The sequence below is a fragment of the Sycon ciliatum genome, chromosome 7, assembly GCF_964019385.1.
Source record: "Sycon ciliatum chromosome 7, ocSycCili1.1, whole genome shotgun sequence".
Lineage (NCBI taxonomy): Eukaryota > Metazoa > Porifera > Calcarea > Leucosolenida > Sycettidae > Sycon > Sycon ciliatum.
The window spans coordinates 29,134,915-29,156,395 of NC_088649.1; the positions used below are offsets into that span (position 1 = coordinate 29,134,915).

General features: G+C 48.6%; 1 protein-coding gene across 3 annotated transcripts in view; it reads left to right on the top strand.

The window, feature by feature from the left end:
• The window catches only part of LOC135820651 (slit homolog 1 protein-like), a 120,243-nt gene that overhangs the window by 43,861 nt on the left and 54,901 nt on the right, over positions 1 to 21,481 (top strand). For all 3 annotated transcript variants that reach the window (XM_065333677.1, XM_065333679.1, XM_065333678.1), the window contains one exon: positions 7,524 to 7,595. In XM_065333677.1, the coding sequence (XP_065189749.1) occupies positions 7,524 to 7,595 (72 nt within the window). The remainder of the gene's footprint in view (positions 1 to 7,523; positions 7,596 to 21,481) is intronic.

A 21,481-nucleotide genomic window follows, 5' to 3' on the forward strand; every position in this document is an offset into this window, starting at 1 on the left:
TTTTCGCCTTTTCTGGTATGTAAAGGGATACTGATGTGAGAGAAGAGTAAGTTGCCTGAAGAGTGCTTTTGCACGAAACTCAGAGTAGCAACACTGAGAAACTTGGAGATCCTTTGTGTCTGAGTGTATAACCCCGCTCTGTCTTAGGACATTGAGCACTTTTTGCCGACGCAAGAAATACTTCTATTGTTCTATAGACGCTCCTCTTTTGTTGAGCACTCTCCCTTGCCAACGCATACGCGACACTATGGATGAACCAAGACGAATGAATATTGACTGTTCACTGAAGAATATCTCGATACCGCCGGACGACGTCTATCGGAAGGACCTGCTAGCCAAGGTGGAATCAGTTGTTAGACGCATGAGATGGAAGGCGTTCTTCCTCTTAAACGGACAAGGTGGGAGCAACGCGCCAGATAACTGCTTCGGATTCAAGAGCAGGAACTCACCGCCTCAAGTCGCTGAAATGAAGGCGTTCGAGGATGACCTAGTGAAAATGATGGAGAACGTAAAATTCAGGCGTGTAAATGGGCCCTTTCAAAACGACCTGAGGGAAAAAGCCCGGTCCATTTCAAAATCCGACAAAGTCATTGTCAAAGCCGACAAAACCAGCAACTTGTACGAGGTATCGCGCGAGCGGTACAACAAGCTACTGAAGGACAATGTCACGAAGGCATACAAAACAGCCCCGGCAACAATGTATAAGGACATCAACAGAGAGGCAAAGAGCATCGCACAAAACATGGAGAAGCCGCTGGATGACCGCATGGACACGATGGCAGAGTCTCGAGCATTCCTGACCTTCAAGGATCATAAAGACAGATTCGCCAACGATCTGCCATGCAGGTTAATCAACCCAGCAAAGGCCGAGATGGGCATCATCAGCAAAACAATATTGGACAGGATCACAACTGAGGTCACCAAAGCGACTGACATCCAGCTATGGAAAAACACAGCGTCGGTTCTAGATTGGTTCCGAGGATTGGACGACAAAAATGAGAGAAACTTCGTGTGCTTCGACATCGTCAGCTACTACCCGTCAATTACAGAAGACCTCCTCCGCCAAGCACTGAGATTTGCGGCGCAATACACCAACGTCAGCAAGAGCGACGTAGACATCATTATGCACGCGAGGAGATCTCTGCTATTTGACGCATCAAAAACATGGGTAAAAAAGGACAACGCTAACGGATTTGACGTAACCATGGGGTCTTACGACGGAGCTGAGGTCTGCCAGCTGGTAGGCGCATTACTCCTGAACAAGCTGGCAAGCTACATCGACAAGCCATCAATCGGATTGTACCGTGATGATGGCCTAGCTACCCTAAGGAGAGTGCCGGGTTGGAGAGCAGACAAGATACGGAAGAACATCATCGGCATGTTCCAATCACTCGGCCTGAAAATAACAATCGACGTCAACAGAAAAGTAACCGACTTCCTAGACGTCACTCTATACCTCGAAACAGGCACCTACAAGCCATACCGCAAGCCCGGGGACACGCCCCTCTACCTCAACCGTGAGTCTAACCATCCTCCAATAGTAATCAAAAACCTGCCGCAGTCCATCAACAAGCGCCTAACGAGCGTCTCTGCCAATCAAGAAGTCTTTGAAGAGGCTGCCCCCACGTACGCTGCAGCTCTCTCAAAAAGTGGCTTCAACTACGCACTCGTCTATAACGAGGAACCGGCGAACACGGAAGGACAAGCCAGGAGGAAAAAGAATCGGAAGAGGACCATCATTTGGTTTAACCCACCGTACAGCCAATCCGTGAAGACTGATGTTGGCGCGACATTCCTGAGACTTGTCAAGCGCCATTTCCCAGAAGGATCTGCCCTCAGAAAAATATTTAACAAAAACACGCTCAAAGTCAGCTACAGCTGTTCGCCTAACTTGCCTCAATAATCAAGGGCCACAACGCGAAAATCCTCAGACAGCCGGAAGAAAAGAGATGTAACTGCCGTATCAAAGCAAACTGCCCACTCAACGGGGACTGCAACGCCAGCGTGATAGTATACGAAGCTACAGTGGACTCCAATCTCAGCCGGAAGAAGTATATCGGCATCTCCGAAACCCCGTTCAAACTCCGGTTCAACAACCACACGTCATCGTTCCGCAATGCCCCACACAGAAACAGCACAGAATTGTCAAAGCATGCATGGGCATTGAAGGAGGCAGGTGAAGGCCTCAACATCTCGTGGAGAATCAGGCAGAGATCCAGCGCCTACAAAAGAACCTCGAAGCGGTGCAACCTATGCCTATCGGAGAAGATCGCCATAATGAAGAGTGACAAGGCATCGCTCCTCAACACCAGATGCAGCCTGGTCACAAAATGTCGCCACAGCACCAAGTACCTCCTATCGGAGGTGACCTGAACTGTAGACTGCGCTTGCTATCTGTTACACATATACAGAACTCCTGCTATCTAATGTGCATGCATCCTACTGCCACACTTCACTTTATGCACACCACCCGGCCTGCGCGATTGCTCACACTACCACACTTGCCACATTTATCTTCACCTGTGATTCCCACCTAGACTGGCTAGCGTGCTTCTTTTCTCCACCTGTGATTCCCACCTAGGGTGCTTCTTTTCGTCTTTTCTGGTATGTAAAGGGATACTGATGTGAGAGAAGAGTAAGTTGCCTGAAGAGTGCTTTTGCACGAAACTCAGAGTAGCAACACTGAGAAACTTGGAGATCCTTTGTGTCTGAGTGTATAACCCCGCTCTGTCTTAGGACATTGAGCACTTTTTGCCGACGCAAGAAATACTTCTATTGTTCTATATATATATATATATATATATACTCAATCTTCGGACAGCATGCTGTTTCGTTCTTTTTGAACTCATCAGCGCAGCACAGAGGAAATGAGGCCGAACCTGATAGCAATGGAAATAAAAATTTCCAATATATATATATAGGGGGAAGTGGTCCCGTCCACCGCAAAGAGGGCTCAACTGCGCTTGGGTGCACTGGAGTTGCCTGACGATTGAAAAACTCAAGAAACTCGGAGTAGCAACGGATTGTGTTTTCTTGGTGAGGACCGCTTCCATTGTATATATATATATATACGTCCACAAAGGACGAAACAGTTCTGTCCGCAGATTGAGTATTTCGCTCCTGCTCTTGTAGCAGTTGAGCACTCTTGCGTGGGGTAGTGCCTTTGCTGTTTGCTTTATGCAGAGCTCACTGACTTGTCAGTTTGAGCACTCTGGCAAGGTACGTTCGGGCCTGATTGGAAATTTTTATTTCCATTGCTATCAGGTTCGGCCTCATTTCCTCTGTGCTGCGCTGACGAGTCCACAAAGGACGAAACAGTTCTGTCCGCAGATTGAGTATTTCGCTCCTGCTCTTGTAGCAGTTGAGCACTCTTGCGTGGGGTAGTGCCTTTGCTGTTTGCTTTATGCAGAGCTCACTGACTTGTCAGTTTGAGCACTCTGGCAAGGTACGTTCGGGCCTGATTGGAAATTTTTATTTCCATTGCTATCAGGTTCGGCCTCATTTCCTCTGTGCTGCGCTGACGAGTCCACAAAGGACGAAACAGTTCTGTCCGCAGATTGAGTATTTCGCTCCTGCTCTTGTAGCAGTTGAGCACTCTTGCGTGGGGTAGTGCCTTTGCTGTTTGCTTTATGCAGAGCTCACTGACTTGTCAGTTTGAGCACTCTGGCAAGGTACGTTCGGGCCTGATTGGAAATTTTTATTTCCATTGCTATCAGGTTCGGCCTCATTTCCTCTGTGCTGCGCTGACGAGTCCACAAAGGACGAAACAGTTCTGTCCGCAGATTGAGTATTTCGCTCCTGCTCTTGTAGCAGTTGAGCACTCTTGCGTGGGGTAGTGCCTTTGCTGTTTGCTTTATGCAGAGCTCACTGACTTGTCAGTTTGAGCACTCTGGCAAGGTACGTTCGGGCCTGATTGGAAATTTTTATTTCCATTGCTATCAGGTTCGGCCTCATTTCCTCTGTGCTGCGCTGACGAGTCCACAAAGGACGAAACAGTTCTGTCCGCAGATTGAGTATATATATATATATATATATATAGATTTAAATAGAGACGTAGGCGAACAAAATTTATATACACACAACAACAAGGTTGTCAATTTCATAATACTAAAAGCTTTTCACCCATTTTCATCAGTAGTTACATGGGAATGAGCAAGAACGAAAACTTAGCCCGAATTTATACTTGGGGTAGAGAATCAGCAAGAATATTCTTACGCGCCTCAAGTTCACAGTACACTACCATAAGAATGTATGCAGCAGTGGAAAAATGCGGGAAACAACACATGAGGGGAATGCAGTACCATAACAAACACGTGATAAAGTTGTCAGTCCGGTTGCAGCTTGAACAACCGTAGCACCTTGATGTGCTTCTTTTGTCGACACAGCTCTGGCCTCAAACTGCGAATGTACAGCGCCTCCAGTGTGAATCTGTGCGCGCTGTTCCGGGCTGGTGTGATGACACTGAAGCTGCTGTTGCGTTCCTGCGGGATGCATTCAGGTTGCGCCTGCAAATGCTTTGTGATGGCGCTATCACTTGTTGCCACACGTTTGTCAGGCGGCTTCTTGTACAGCTTGTCTGGGATATGCTGCTTGATCCTTTCCCAGAATCGCTGACATGTCTCACCAACGTACGTCCGCTCACAGCGACACGCATACTTATAAATAAAATTACTATTTTCAAGAGTTGGTGAAACATCCTTCGCGATAGACCTGAATGCGGGTCTGGTTGTATAAATTACAATGGGGGATACTGTAGGATAGCAGTTCAAAATTGCAGCTTTAATCTTTTGCGGAAGGCAATGCAATTTTGCCTTTGCCGTGGAAAGGGCAAAATTGCATTGCCTTCCGCAAAAAGATTAAAGCTGCAAATTTGAACTGTTATCCTACAGTATCCCCCATTGTAATTTATACAACCAGACCCGCATTCAGATCTATCGCGAAGGATGTTTCACCAACTCTTGAAAATAGTAATCTTATTTATAAGTATGCGTGTCGCTGTGAGCGGACGTACGTTGGTGAGACATGTCAGCGATTCTCGGAAAGGATCAAGCAGCATATCCCAGACACGCTGTACAAGAAGCCGCCTGACAAACGTGTGGCAACAAGTGATAGCGCCATCACAAAGCATTTGCAGGCGCAACCTGAATGCATCCCGCAGGAACGCAACAGCAGCTTCAGTGTCATCACACCAGCCCGGAACAGCGCGCACAGATTCACACTGGAGGCGCTGTACATTCACAGTTTGAGGCCAGAGCTGTGTCGACAAAAGAAGCACATCAAGGTGCTACGGCTGTTCAAGCTGCAACCGGACTGACAACTTTATCACGTGTTTGTTCTGGTACTGCATTCCCCTCATGTGTTGTTTCCCGCATTTTTCCACTGCTCCATACATTCTTATGGTAGTGTAGTGTGAACTTGAGGCGCGTAAGAATATTCTTGCTGATTCTCTACCCCCCGTATAAATTCTGGCTTCGTTTTCGTTCTTGCTCATTCCCATGTAACTACTGATGAAAATGGGTGAAAAGCTTTTAGTATTATGAAATTGACAACCTTGTTGTTGTGTGTATATATATATACTCAATCTTCATATACATATATTCAATCTGCGGACAGCATGCTGTTTCGTTCTTTGTGAACTCATCAGCGCAGCACAGAGGAAATGAGGCCGAACCTGATAGCAATGGAAATAAAAATTTCCAATCAGGCCCGAACGTACCTTGCCAGAGTGCTCAAACTAACAAAGTCAGTGAGCTCTGAATGCGGGCCTGGTTGTATAAATTACAATGGCTGTAGGATAGGAGTTCAAAATTGCAGCTTAAATTTTTTGCGGTAGGCAATGCAATTTTGCCCTTTCCAGGGCAATTGTGTGATAATACGCTTTGCAGATTCAAGTTGTACAGAATCTTTATCTGGGCTAGTTTCGAGAACGCTTGTAATGACTCGCTTGAGTACTTTGAGTGGGTAACAGTTAGAACACAGAATATCCTCTAGCTTAGCAATTTGATCTGATAATAGTGATGGTGAGCAAATGTTTTTAGTTCGCGTTCATAAACCGCCCACACAAGTCGGCTGCTTTCCAGTTTCTAACAGTTTTCTGATGTTTTATACTGGCAACGGGTTTTGCGAACTTTTCCTTGAGAACAATTCTCAGCCTAATTGACTTTTACCCAAATGCGACTGAAAGAAACCCCATGACAGCCACATCATGGCGCCGGTGGTTGGTTGCAGTAAAAAGTTATGTTCACGAGGTCCATGCCAAAACATTCTCCGAATGACTTTACAATGGAGCCAGTCAGTTGAGAATATTAAAAAGTGTACGTTTTGGAGCAGTAGACAAAAAGGAGCGAGCAAGTGTGAACAAGTTTAATTGTTGGCACTGTGGTTATCCTCGATCCTTTTCTGCGTTATGAAGTTTGAGAAAAATCGCGAAAGAGAAAAAGAGGCGCGATTTACGGTGCTATTCTCCGTATCAGGTTCATATTTATTCCGACAAGAATGGGTGAGACATTTTCGAAATTTGAGAAAGATCGCTCAAAACCCACTCGTAGCGGTCATGACGAGTAGACTCATCCGAACTCGTCAGACACGAAAATGTTTCGTGTGGTCACGACTAGTCTCTAACCCAGCTCCCCCTTCGCGTTGCCGTTTCACGGCTTGCTAATGGTCCCTAGTCATAACTCGTAAAATGTTGTCCTTTTCCTCTTTTACCATAATTAAATTGGCTCATCATCCGAGTAGAACTAAACATAATTATAATTTTATTGTAACTCGGATGTTGAGCCTTAAATAAATGTAGAAAGGAAAAGGAAATATGGATACGAGCTAAGAGTAACTCCCTATCACTGTAACTGGACACTATAATTACACAGTCAGAAAGTGCAATAACTAGGCACAAAACTACTCTGTCAGTTTTGTGCCTAGTTATTGCACTTTCTGACTGTATTATAGTATCATGTGACAGTGATGGAAAGTTACTCTTGATTAACTCATAACCATATTTTATTTTCCTTTCTACATAATTATAATTCATTGTTTTACTGCTTATATTATAGAAAAGAAGAAGGACAAAAGGTTACGAGTTATGACTAACTGTCCACCAACGTAACCAGATCTTACACAGTCAGCAAGTACGACAAAATGGCACAAAACTGACAAGTTAATTGGCTCACCATCCGAGTTGCTTATATAGAGTTCACTAATTCGCGGGTAAGACACAAACGGGAACAGTCTGAAGAAAAAATAGACTGACACCATCAGCACTCGAACCAGGGACCCTCGCTTGTAGCCCGCGGCAGCGATGCTGTAACCACTGAGCTATGGTGTAGCCGTCAACCCAGCAGAAACTGTTCAACATTTTCTTCAGACTTCGTAACTCACACTTTGTGTGAATCTACACAGGCGGGTGGGACGCAGCCCTCACAGCAATCCACACACTCCACCTACAAACTAGTATGCACAATAGAGTAATAAGAAATTCTTCCAGGATTATACACCCTAGCAAAATTCTACTTTTGTTATCTCAGGGATTTGTCCAATAATCGAATTGATCACCTACCTGCCGGGCTGTTCAAGGCGACAACCAAATTAGAAGAGCTGTAAGTCATGTTGTGCATGTACCGTAAAAAGGCGTTTTTTTCCTAGTTCTGTTCTTTTGAGATGTGGCAAATGGGATTTCGGGATGTGACATCTAGGTATTTGCGGATAATGCAGGCAGAAAAATTGGCAGAATTCGGTACTTTTTCTGGTAAGTTTCATGCATGTTTGTATGTGAATAAAGAAATGGATCAGAATTCGAGAAATTGCCCACCATAAGGTTTGTATGGTTCTACCAATTTCACTGCTTTTCGAGGAGAATCTGCCACCTTTTCGAGGATTATCCGCCAATGCCTAGTGGCAACTCGTAGGTTGATCTGAGGTACCCTTCCCCACCCTTTATGACCGGTATCGGATGCCGCTTACGGGGTCGTCGCAACCAATGTAAGCGGAAGTGTGGTTCTTCATCTATCCTGTTCCGAAACCCGTGCAGAACAAAGAGCAGCCTAGTATCAGATACAGTTGTATGTAGGCAGCTATGAATGACCATCCATCTGCTAAGGAAGATCATGGCCACTGCAGGTAGCCATGGAGTTTTGACATCATGGCGAAGCTTCGATACGCTAGCTGCTATTGCTATTCATTTTCCATTCGTCTTGCTCCTGGGTGCCATTGTCCTGATCTGTCAAGGTCTGAACTAAAAAATAGCTACGACGAGATGCGAGCCCGTGACTGCAAACATGTAAAAAGGCACAGATACCGCTTCTGACGACTGCGCCCCTGTCCAATCTTAGTCAGACTTAGTAATGACACTCGAGGAAGACAACCAGAGGATGGTCCTCTTCCTGGGGAAAAAACGATCTAGCCTGGGGAAAAATTGGGGAGGGCTTCTCGGAGCCAAGTTTGTCAGCGACAACATAAGGAGTACTCCAGAACGAAGCCAAAGTTGCATGATGCAGAACAAATGTTTCTTGAAGGAAATGCAGACATGTGAGGTACGAGCGGAAAGCTTGAAACAAGACGGTTATGATCCGCGTGTTCCCCGGGTTATCCGGGCTAACTATTCTCCAAAACCCAGGGGAAGCCATGGCCTACTAGTGTTCTGACGATTTGAAAATTCAAATATTCTAGCCATTGAAGCCCAATCGAGATTTTCGGCGGCCATATTGTTAAGTGTGCGGAAATCCCATAAAAAAAAACAGCCGTGCTGTACAGACCGTGCAGACAGCAGCCAGCAAAGCGAGTACCCGTACGGATTTGAGTTCACATCTTCAGGAACTCGAGCAAGCAAACACACCCGATATGGCCGTTGGTGCAAGTGAGCAACCCAGCTCAACAGCAACAGACTCGGGATCGGAGGACGACAGCGCATCCCATAGTGCATTCCGTGGATCTCGTGCAGGTCTTGAATCGACATGTGGAACTTCAAATCCGAGGACGAAGATTCAAAACGCGGACGTCCAACAACGCAAGCTGTTGCCTTGTTTCGAGGATGAGCCTGACAATCTGGCATGGCAGCTCATCTCGAACACAAAACCTAGAAAAAAAGCATTCCTTTTCGTGGGCAATCTCCGGCATGACACGGAAAGTGACCACCTTAGCCATTTTATAGCGCAGCGAGCTTCAGCTACGAATATTCCAGTCACTATCCATGCAAGATCTTTCGCAAGGAGGATAGCATCTCAGCTCGAATTGTTGTTAATCACGCCAGCTCCAAAACACTTCTCCAGCGGAAATGTTGACCAGCGCGTGTTTATTGCAGACAAATATCTGGACTCTCCGCCAGAACATGCTGCTGGTCAACAAACTGCATTTCAGTCACAACCATAATGACCGTTCTGACCACTGCTATCCTCAATGTGTGCAGCCTGCGGAGGAAGGTTTCTGAGGTCCAGGAGTTTGTGTCCTCCAGAGCTATACATCTTCTTGGAACTTGGTTGAAGCCGGACATCAGTGATGGTGAAGTAGCTATACCACATTTCAAATTGTTTTGCAAGGACAGACCACATCGACCTGGTGGTGGAGTAGCTGTATACTGCCACGAGTCCCTGGCTGTTTGTTGCCGCTTCGATCTGGACACTGAGCTGGAACTACTATGGCTTGAGGTTGTATTTCCCGGCCACGACTCCCATGTTATTGGTTGCAGCTACCGGCCACCTAACAGCCCAGCTGCCTTCTGGGCATCACTAGCACACAACATCGAGCGAGCTGTGGAAGGCCGGCAAAAGTCTACCACGATTGTCGGCGACTGCAATGTGGAGTTTGCGCAGGGTCAGCCATCTGCAGTACCTCTGCGCTCTATTATCACCCGCTTTAACCTTTCCAACTATGTAACATCTCCCACCCGAGTGACCTCCCATTCAGCTACGCTGCTGGATTTACTCCTTTCATCAGCTCCACCGTTTGGCAGCTGTGAAACAGTATACTTAGACATAAAGTCAAGCCTCTTGAAACCCAACACAAATCTGAGAAGATGGCAGTTGGCGGTCACGCAGCAACAAAATCACCATGCGTAAGCACTAACAATGTTGAAACATGGTCGCAGGAGACAAACTACAAGTAAGCAAGCAACGCATACAAAGAAACAATCAGACAATTAAAACACGGTTATTACCATCTAGGCCACTGACCTGGACAGGCAGCGGTGCAAGAAGCTGTGGTCTCGCCTACGGCCCTACGACCCCCTGGACCCGCGGAAGCATGTTATGGTCCAACGGAGCAGGGTAAATGACAGGAGGCTCCGAAGCTCACCCATCACTACCGAGTAGGCAAGCTCGCTATGCTTCTCCGCCAGTTGCGATGCCAGTGCCTTCAAACACAATGTCGTCTCTTTACCGCACATGCCGGAGGTATTGAAAACGAGAGGAGTGAAAGCTCCACGATCCACGCTGTTCACTCTGTCACAGTACGTTCTTTTTTTGCCTTTTTATGCGCTTGGAGCTGACTCAGGACTACCGAACGAGACAGCAGGGAAGCTTTCGGGTTAGTGACCCGTACATCAAAGAAAGCATCCTGATGCCTCGACCAAAAGCCCTGAGCCCGAATATCCAGGCGGGCTCCTGCCGACCGGTTGGCTGACCGGCCTGGCAGATCCTCTCCTTGATACGGAGCAGAGTCGGCTCGATCTCCACATCCTTCACCACCACCCGCATTACCTCTGCCAGGAGATCTCTAATCTCATTATGGCGAGCAATGGGGTATCCCCCGCATGGGCAAGCTAAAGCATGATCTGTGGTGAGGGCAGCCCCCCACACACGCACAGGTACTGGGGAGACCATCTAAGGAAAGGCCGTATCGCAGGCGCAGTGCATCACGGAAATCGGCTTTGTTCAGAATTGTTACTCTTTGCATGAGGGAAGGAGTTGTCGTGAGCCAGCTGGAGACTCCTTTTTCACCAGCCGTCTCGAGAAGCAATTGCTGTTGTGGTGACAGGGTGCCATGAAGGTTCCGGGACTGATCATCATGTTCCCTCAGCTACACAGACCTGAGCTGGCGGGCAGGTCGCGCACTGCGCCAATGGCGTCCATGACCGGATCAGCCTCAACGGGGACAATCGCTGAATCCGGGACTGCTGTCAATGCGGCAACAACACCGGAGGGCTGCGCGCTTGAATCCACTGCAGCAGGGGGGAAATCACCGGCTTGCCGCCTCGGGGCCGTCACTAAGCGAGATTCGTCCGGGGTGCTGGCGCCAGCTAGCGCAGGTACTCGAGTTGTCGGAGCAGCGTAATCCGGCAGCACAAGCCGGACCAGCGGTGCTGTGGTCCTGATGGAAACATCGTGCTCGTGTGGCGCCAGGGAGCTAAGAACGGGAATGGCCAGCCCACCAAAACGAACTGGCATGGCCAAGAGCTCGCGGAAGGACCCTGTACCCGAGACATCGTGCTCAAGGAGAGTCGGCAGCAAGACATTATTAAGCAAGTCATCCACGCTGGCAATGATGTCCCTGGGGCATGCCATCGCGCGGAGATGGTACTTCCACCTGCTCGATAAATCACTAGTGAACACGGTGTATGCCGCGTGAGGCTGAGTCTTGGCCATCTCCGCCAGGATCCGCGGTTCATCAGCCCATTTCCCTGCCAACTCCGACAGATATCCAAGGCAGAATGCCTACTCCGCCGCCCAGGTACCGGCTTCCAGAACATGTGATTTTAATGCCCGTTCCTCCGAAGATGTCTCTTGCTCTGTCAAGTACATCATCCTTAACCCTTTGGAGTCCATGGTTCGATTTCGAACCATGAGCATTTTGTATGCATGTGGGCGCAGTCAAACTTTCGGTTCTCGGCCAAATCTTGACCAAATCCGACAATCGAAGGGTCTAGATGGTAGAGAAAACTCTCAGCTATCGCCTCGAACATGTGATTTTAATGCCCGTTCCTCCGAAGATGTCTCTTGCTCTGTCAAGTACATCATCCTTAACCCTTTGGAGTCCATGGTTCGATTTCGAACCATGAGCATTTTGTATGCATGTGGGCGCAGTCAAACTTTCGGTTCTCGGCCAAATCTTGACCAAATCCGACAATCGAAGGGTCTAGATGGTAGAGAAAACTCTCAGCTATCGCCTCGAACTGGTCCGAAGTCTCTGTGATGAAGTTTGAGTGAGCGGCGAGCGATCAAACATTTCGAATTTTCTGCGCTGCGTGCTGCGAGTCACCAGTGCGTGAAAAAATGGATTTTCCCCAGCTTCATGACAGGCGGCACGTGCCAGGACCGGCGCGGCGCGAAGTCACGGCAAGGTAAGCTACTACTCGAAAAAAATTTGAACAGTTCCGAGGTAGATTCAGTGAAATGGCTACAGGAGACCGATTTCGTCTCAGATCTGAAGCTGGACTCGCGTTTGGGGCGCGTTGTGGCGGACAGTGAACAGTGCTCTTGGCGAGTTTGGGCTCATTGTATTTCTCTCATCAAGAGCTTTCCAACGAGCCCAAGATCTTCAAAATCGGTGAAGTAGAACCAAAGTTAAGTTGGAAATGGAGTGCGCATTTTCGTGACTGCCACAAATTCTGCGGAAGCAAAAAGTTACGGACTCCAAAGGGTTAACAACCAGCACGGTCTTGTATGGGTTTGGCTGGTACCCATATCCAGGTCCTACCGCCTTCAGCTCATCCCAATATGTACGCAGGGGCTGGAGGCAGTCAGCTGCCGAGTCATCGTCTGCATACCACGACTGCGTGACAGTAGGGCATACCTGGGCCAGATGCTTGACTAGGGGGCTGATGGCGACTGCGTATATAGCCATAGCAAGCGGATCTTCCTGGCAGGTTCCCTCGGCCGACAACACTTCGCCCCCACCGCTCACAAAAAGGCGAATCGGGCTGGAATAGGTGTTCACGAGTACTCTTGCCAACGCTGAACACATACGAGGCAAGTTGTGTAGAGTGGCTTGTCTGTTTAGACTGTTAAACGCATTTGACGCATCCACCATCAGAACGCCTTCCACCATTGGCCGTGCAAATAAGGCTAACATGGTGTGAACCGCGGCCTCGCATGCAGATGGCACACCCACACGTCTGCAATGGGGCCGTCACTCTTCTTACGTCACACACGTCTGCAATGGGGCCGTCACTCTTCTTACGTCGCTCTCCACAACAGTCATGATCGTGCAGGCAGATTAAACGTCGGGAAACATCCCCAACGGCAATTGGGCGAACACCGGGTTTCTTGTCTAGGGGTATGAGGCCTGCCGAGGTGAAGCCAATCACAGCATCAGCCTCGAGAGTCTCCATGCACAGGCACTTCGCAGCCGCAGCCAGCCAGAGCACAGCAAAGACTATCTGAGGCTTCCCGAAGCAGGTTGTCATCCTGCACCAGGCGTCCGAATCGAGGCCCGAGGGGCCAGACGAGCCTCTCATTTGTCGGCTGAGCTTTTTGATCAACTCGGGGGTTAGCCTCTGAAATATCACAGGATAAGCCGGCTCTGCCTCCCCATGTAGAAGAACATCATCATGAGGCACCGCGTCCTCGCGGAGAGAAAAAAAGAGAGAAAAAGATTTTAAAAAATGACTGGAGGAGAAAAAACACACACACACATATTGCATGCGCGGACGGATCTCACGAAAGTGTGTACTAAAAATGCACTACAGATCATTCCTGTACTACTTATAGTGTGTAATAACTATTGGAGTTTGACGAGGAACGTGAATTACTAGTATATTGCACGGCTAATACAGCCAAGTTACACTTTTGCTAAACATCCAAAAATTAGAGCGTGGCTCACCATGATCGGACACCTAACTTGGTAATGTTTTACGAACACACGTGCGCGCACACACAACAAAAATTCAGGAAAATAAATTTGACGAACAAGCATCCAAAAAAAAGAAGAGAGAAAGGTAGCTGACCTGCATGGCTTGAACGAGACGAGGTTGACATAGACGAGACGAGGTTGGCGTAGGAGAGACGAGGTTGATAGAGACGAGACGAGGTTGGCGTAGGAGAGACGAGACTGACATGGACGAGACGAGGTTGACATAGACGAGACGAATGGCGGTTGAGGACGGCTGGGCATGGGATGATCTCAGGGTCGTGGGTCGATCAATAATCGGGCGCCAATGTTGAGTTTGAAACAGGACGACTGACGACATATTATTATCCAGACATTACAACGGGAACAGGTTAGTGGGAACGACGTTTATTATAGACGACAAGACAAGAGACCAAGACGAACGAAACGACTACATTGAAGAGTGAGAAAAGAGATCAATTCTGAACGACAAGATAAAGGGCCTGGGTAGCTATGGCAAATGTGGGCGCGCAAGTAGCTACCCAGGTCAACGGAGCAAAAGGAGACAAAAGGTGAGTACGCAAGTGCATGCAGGCCAGCTAGAAAAGGTACGGGAGGAGGTATGCAGCACATGCAGCCACCTCTGACATGATATCACTCCTCTGTCACGCGTACATTTCCTCATTTCTTTCTTTCCAACTCTGACACCCGCCTCTGTCATGCTTCTCTCTCTCTTTTCCACTTTCTGCTTTCTGACTTTTGTTTCGGTCTTTGTTGCCACGTTCTCAACACATTTCATACCGCTGCCCTCTCTTGTACATATTGTATTCTATTTTTGCCTTTGCGCCTTGTACATGCTGCGCTTCCTTTCTTTTCTCTCTTTTTCTTGTTTACCGTGCTTCGCGCTTCCCGACCTCACCAATTGCGGGGGAGTACTGTAGCGAACTGACATCACTAATCACATTATAAGCATGCGCAAGATCATAAAACATTCTCTTTGGCGTCAGATTATTTGTTGCCCGTTTGGCCTTTGTAGCCGTCGTCTAGGGCCCGATGTAAAACCCCTAAACCTCTACCGTCTATCTTTATCAGTAGAGTGACTCTACTCTACCAGGAAGCTAAAAACGAACGCAGCCTAGAAGGCGGACTGAGGGCTGGGGACTCTCTTGGTTCCTCAATGGCTATACGGGATGCGTGGGAATTCCCCCTAGCACTGTAGCTGGCTCCCATGCTTCTTCCTTTCCCGGCGGAATTGCACTTTCTTTTCCTTGAGAGCCTGAATCTCCTCTCGAAAGTCCGCAATGGCGGCTGTGGTGTCAGACGGAGTTTATTCACAACTAGCAAGGAGGACAACAAACGAAGAACAAAAATCCAATGCAGTGTGTGAACAAGAAAGGGAAGTGTGTACAAACACAAAAGGAAAGTGTGTACGAGCGCATAGGGGAGCAGGAGCTCTAGGCCCGTGCATATGGGGTGCGGGAGTAGCACCATATACGGAAGTATGCCATATATATTATGCTCCTCCTAAGATTGCCCTGCTCCTAACAGCAGGGCAATCCACACCAAAATCCAACGGAGTGCTACACTGCTACCAGGCCAGGTTAGACACTACAAACTAGTTTATTCACACCTAGCAAGGAGGAGAACAAAATGAAGAACAACATTCCAATGCAGCATGCGACCACATACGGGAAGTGTGTACGAACACAAAAGGAAAGTGTGTACGAGCGCACATGGAAGTAGGAGCTCTTGGCGCGTGCATACGGGGTGCGGGAGTTGCACCATACACAGAAGTATGCCATATACATCAGCGGCTTCCTTTTTCTGTTCTTTGGAGTCTGTTAAGCGGGATTCACAGAAGCTTTTTTTGCGATGCGACACGCGATGCGACGCGATCTGCGACGGACGCGTGCGACGCGAATTCGCGAAATACCATTCACAGAAGAAGTCAGTGATGCGACAACATCTTGCTGATTTGGCTACGTCACCATGATATTCGCGCGGTTTGATACAACTTGTACAAATTTATAGGCAACTATTGAACCTTTGTACAACTTTGCTTTAGAAAAGGTCAAAAATCGTACGCCAAATCGCTTGTCGCATCGCATCGCATCGCAAAAGTTGAGCCAAGCTCAACTTCTGCGATGCATCACGGCTGTCTCACAGTGCGTGATCTAGTGCACAGCAGCGTGGGTATGAGTACAGGCTCTGTAGTCGTGATTGCGGGGAAACCCCGCAATCAAATTCAAAAAAATTCTCAAACTTGCTCGACGCGATCGTCGACTTATGCTGATATCGAGGCCCTTCTGAGCTGCACGGAACAACGAGAATCACACCAACTAGCCCTATACATGCGGTAGTATAGGGCCTTGCAGGAACCGAGCCGAAAAAACTGTTTCTTTCCCGATCGAACTGTTTCTTTGCTGACTTCCTTGTTGAACGCTGCTACGTAGTGAGACTTTGGTAACGATTCGAAGTGGAGTTGGAGACGCCTGGTATACCCTACTGGAGCAAACGCCACGGCTTTGGGAGGTTTTTCCAGGTAGGACTATCTCTTGTTTCCACGCTCAGAAAAGTTCTTCGTGTTCTGAAGGGCAGATCCATGTTCTCGGCGACTTACCCGAAGGTACATTGTGCTTGTTTTCAAAATTTTCAAATTTGTGTGCATAGGTTGTGTGGAGTGTTACGATGGATCCTGATCATGACTATGCGTTTCATGTGGGGCATTTGCATTCCCTATGTCGTTTGGGTGGCTGCAAGCTACCAACCCACCGTAAGGGCAACAAGTCATGGAGTGCCCCAACCTATAGTGTCAAGGATTACTCCCTAGACATATTTCGTGCGTTTGGTGAGAAAGTGGAAGGAGATAAGGAGGATATACACCCAAGTCATTTTTGCAAGGCGTGTTTTGATAGCATGACGTCTGTCATGAAGACAGTAGGAAGTGGTGCTGTTGCTAGCATTAGTGGTGGTTGTGGTCAGAAACTGCCAGCTTTGCACCAATGGTCTGCACATACAGACACGAAGTGCAGCATTTGCACGGCTATTGCTGCGGCCAGAAAGGGTGGCCGACAAAAGAAAGCCAAATCCCTTCACGGTGTGTGTGCGGCGCCACGGCCTACTCAACCCTCCCCCACCCATGGTACCGATGTGGACCCGGAAAAGCTCTCCGCATTGTGTACTGGAAGCCATGTGTGTGGATTGCCTCTGTCGCCAGACAGATTCACGTTCGTACCGAGTTCGTTGGTCTGCCCTATTTGCGGCCTTGTCGTGAATCGTGCTGTGGAATCGCCGTGCTGCAGCAAACTGTTCTGTGTGTCGTGCATTGTGGGTTGGCTGGGAGCCAGCACTGTTTGCTTTTCATGTAAGCGTATGGTGCTATTGTCAGGTTTTAAACAACCACACGTATTTGCTAGCAGCACACTACCTGAGCTTGTTGTGTCTTGTGACAATGTTGGTGAGTTAGCTTTTGAGGGCTGCCCAGCAAGAGTTCCCCTCGGAACATTGAAGCAGCATGTAGCGGACTGTGCCTTCGGCCAGAACCCGCCGCCCAAGCGATATTTGTCGCCAGCGTCTACAGTTGGTAGTGTCCTGGACGCTCCGCCCAGTGTCCTTCAAGGTGATGTCGGGTCGAAGCTTCTCACAAAGCTTATCGAAGCTCGATCCGATGATGGTCGCCTTGAACAGCGTACCCGAGGCAGTACCTCCATGTGGCACCGCGTTCCTGTCGCCAGGGTGTCATCTGCGGATGCCTCCTCTGCGACTCTGAGGAGAAGGGAAAGCCTTCTCACTACCATCCAGGAAGCAGCATGTGGTGGAGCGAAAGGAAAGGATGCGCAGCGCATTCACGCGCTGCAATCATTGCGTACGGCACGACGTGAGGATCTTCTGCGAGAGGCCGGGTTGCTCCCAGAAGGCTTGACCAAGGGGATTGGACTTGCCATCAAAGCTGACCTCCAACTTCCTTGGAATGGCTTGCGGAAGCTTCGCCGCTACCTAAAGTTGTGTGGTCTGCCACTAGAGTCGGAACGGGAAATGCGGAAGCAGTTGTCGGAAGAGCTCCCGTTCCCTCTCGTCGCTGAAGAAGTTCCTCTTCTTGATAGCTCTGGCACGGTCGTGATGAGCCCAGTCGTGCGCTTTGAGGACCTCGTGCAGCTCGTTCTGCACTTTGTTGAGCTGAACGAAACAGCGGGCACGTTGCTTTGGAACGGGACACTGCCAGAAGATGAGCTGTGGGTGAAGATTGGAGGGGACCATGGCGGTCATTCATTTAAGCTTTGCTTCCAGCTCGTGAATGTTTTGCACCCCAACTCCCTGAGCAACACTGTTCCCTTCTTGGTGTTCGCTGGAAAGGACTCGCCCTCCAATTTGGCAACGATGCTTCAGCCGTACGCTGAGCAAATTGCCAACCTTCGCGGATCGACATGGAAGGGTAAGACCATCAAAGTGTGCCTCTTTGGGGATTATGATTTCATGATGAAGTTGTATGGGCTGTCAGGAGCAAGTGGTGTCAGACCCTGTCTGTTCTGTTTGGCCACCAAGAAAGATATGCAGCAGACACATGACACTCCCTTCCCTGACAGAACCCTTGCCACTTTGAGCGAAGACCATGGTCAGTTTGTGGCATCTGGGTCCAGACTTCAAAATGCTAAACAGTTTAACAATGTCATCAGACCCCAAATCCTCCCGATTGACATTCGTGATGTGTGCATTCCCATACTGCACCTTGATCTTGGTATTTTTCCTCTGCTCTTTGAGGCAATGATCAGAGATGCAGAAGCCATTGACCTCATGCTGGCAAGATCGATTAACGCAGAATCAGCAAGCGCAACATTCAAGGAAGTAGCCGAAAAACAGCAGCAGCTATGGGCACTGCTATCAGAGAAGGCACAGCAAGAACAGCAGCTCTATGTAGCACAGACGCAACTGCAATGGGCATTGCTGAATGCAGCACAAGCGGTGCAAGCAAATCATGCGGCAGAAGCACAACACGCAGGGTTTGCAGCTCAGTTACAGCAGCACTGGGCAACACAACAGCAGCAATTAAATGAGATCAGCGGCCGCATCGCTCATTTAGAGGAGCAGCTCGTGGGTGCTAAGGTCAAGAATGGTCCTTGCGCTTCATCCTTTGAACCGGTTTTGGTGAAGCACAGGATCGATCGGCAGGCCTATCATTCTGGCGCGTTTGTAGGTAACCACATCAACAAAGCACTACAACCGTCAGTAACTCGTGAAATTGTATCTGCTCCGGTCAATGTAGTCGCCTCTGTTGTCAATCCTGATGGTGCCCACTTTGCTCCGACACAGTCTCAGCATCAACTGATCCAAGGTGCCGCAGAGTGCTCCCAGAGGTACCTGTCGCTTTTTGCTGCGTACGCCAGTTGCAGAGCCGTCTTCTCTTCGACTAGCGCAGCTGACGACACTATCACTTCCAGCTTGCAGGAGAAGATCAATTCCTTCATGGCGAATGTCCGGTCCGAGGTAGTAGCACGCCACAAACGCCCTGTAACTCCTAAGTTGCACCTTCTCGAGTGTCATCTTGTCCCCTGCATGGAGAGGTTTGGCATGGCTCTTGGTGCTCTTGGAGAGCAAGGTGGCGAGTCCATCCACCACAAGTTCAACATGTTGCGCCACACTCTGCAAAATACGAACAAGGATGTCGACCGCCTCAGGATTCTAGTGGCCCAGTACCTGACGACAGCGCTGCCAACTCACAACAAGCTGATCGTGCCGGCTGCCAAGCGCAAGAAGACAAGCTAGCAATAAGCTGAGTATGTGACGGCCACTGGGTGGATCATGGAGCGAGCTGCAGGATCCACGCGCTCCGCAGGTAAAGTATTTCTATGTTTCTGAAATTGAAATGTACTAATAATCTTGTCAACTTCTTACAATGTTGTACACACAGCAGGTAGAACTGGCACAATGTTGAGTCAAATCCACAAGCCATGTTAAGAACATGGCTGGATATCAGGTGAGGGGCGCTTCTTCAGGCAGGCTGGGGCAGGTAAGTCAAACCAACTACAGACATGAATTACTCGTTCAATACTGCAAAATTATTCACAAGCTCAAAATGCTACGATTCAACGCAAGGTAGGGTGCTCCTTGAAAGAGAGTGAAACAGGCTGGGCCATGGGGCGCAGGTAAGTCAAATCCACAGGTTGAAGCTATAAATCCACAACATAACGTCAGGCTGAGAGAATTGGCAGCTGATCCTGTTTCTAAAATATTACTTTCCTGGCGAACTATAAAATTCTGAACGCCGAGGTAGGTGGAACTGGGGCGCTCTTTCAAGAGCGGGTGGCAGGTGGGCCAGGTAAGTCCATTAGACACGTTGAAGCTACACATCTACCATATTACGCTAGGCTGAGAGTAGCTTTGGCAGCTAATTGTGATTCTAAATATTACTGTTCTGTCTAACTGCAAATTCTGAAAGTCGAGGTAGGTGGAACTGGGGCGCTCTTTGAAAAGCGGGTGGCAGGTGGGCAAGGTAAGGCAATTCAACATGTTTGAAACAATAAAGTGTGCATGTCACAACCATACCTCCAAAGGACTCGTCTTCCAAAGCTAAAACTCCAAAACGATGAACGAAGCGAAGTATGCTTCGAGTGGTTCTTCTTGAACATTTTTCGAAAATCAATGCAAAACGTGCATTGTTGTACAAAAATTGTACGGTCGCTTCGCTGACGCGTACGCAATGCGCGCGGATCACCATCACAACCTTTTGCGAAAAAAGTCGGTAAAAAAGACGCCATCTTACCATATGCACAGCGCGAGTCAGCCGTGGATGGCCTGCGATGGCCCAGTTGCGGCAGTTGCGGGGGGGGGGGGGGGGGTGCGACATGGCTGCGATTTGGGGTTTTTCCGGTTTCGCGCCTGTCGCATCGCGTGTTGCATCGCAAAAAAGCTTCTGTGAATCCCGCTTTAGACTTTTCAAGTCCGCAATATCTTCTACAAGAAGACGTACTGTCTCCCTCAGCTGGTTTGTAAGCGTGAGCATACTGATGCTGGCGGCTTGAGTGTGCATTGGTAGCCCAGTCTGTAATGCTACTGGATCATTTGGCTGGATTTTTTCCCACAGTCCTCCGACGAGCTGAACTCGGCTGAGGCTGGCCCAGTTCACATTGTTGGCCCTTGCTAGGCTTTCCAGGCCCTAGCTATCCGGAATACCAAAATCTATGGTAGCAATACTCTCCCTGGGAGAGCAGGGCATTGGACGTAAAAGAGCCTACAACTGCGCAGGTGAACGGCGAAAACGATTTCATGCCAAAGGGGCATCTGTGGCTGTCGACGTCGGCGGGTCGTGAGGTGTGTTTGCACGCCTTCATGGCGCTCCGACAAGTGCAATACAAAGATTCCCACTAGCTACACTGATTCTGGCTCATTATTTCTGAATTTGATACCCATTGTGATTGGTTTTCCGTGCCGAATTTCTGACGCTGCATGCATTTCCCATGTTCGTCAACAGTATTTCACACTTTCCTTTTCCCGCGTTATCGCCTCAAATGTACCAGTTTTGAATGTGACAAACCATAATATGAGCCGCAATCAGCGAAAACGACCCTTAGAGGTTTCCTAATTTTTTCGAGAAAAAGGTCGATGTGTGACGTTCAACGATTTTTTGACCGCGCTGCGAACAGCGCGACGAGTTCTTCTTGAGCTCCTTGCTTGGAGTAATTTAGTTTGAAGTTGAAGTGGTGTCGAGTTGCGACTCGAGTATTCCTTGATC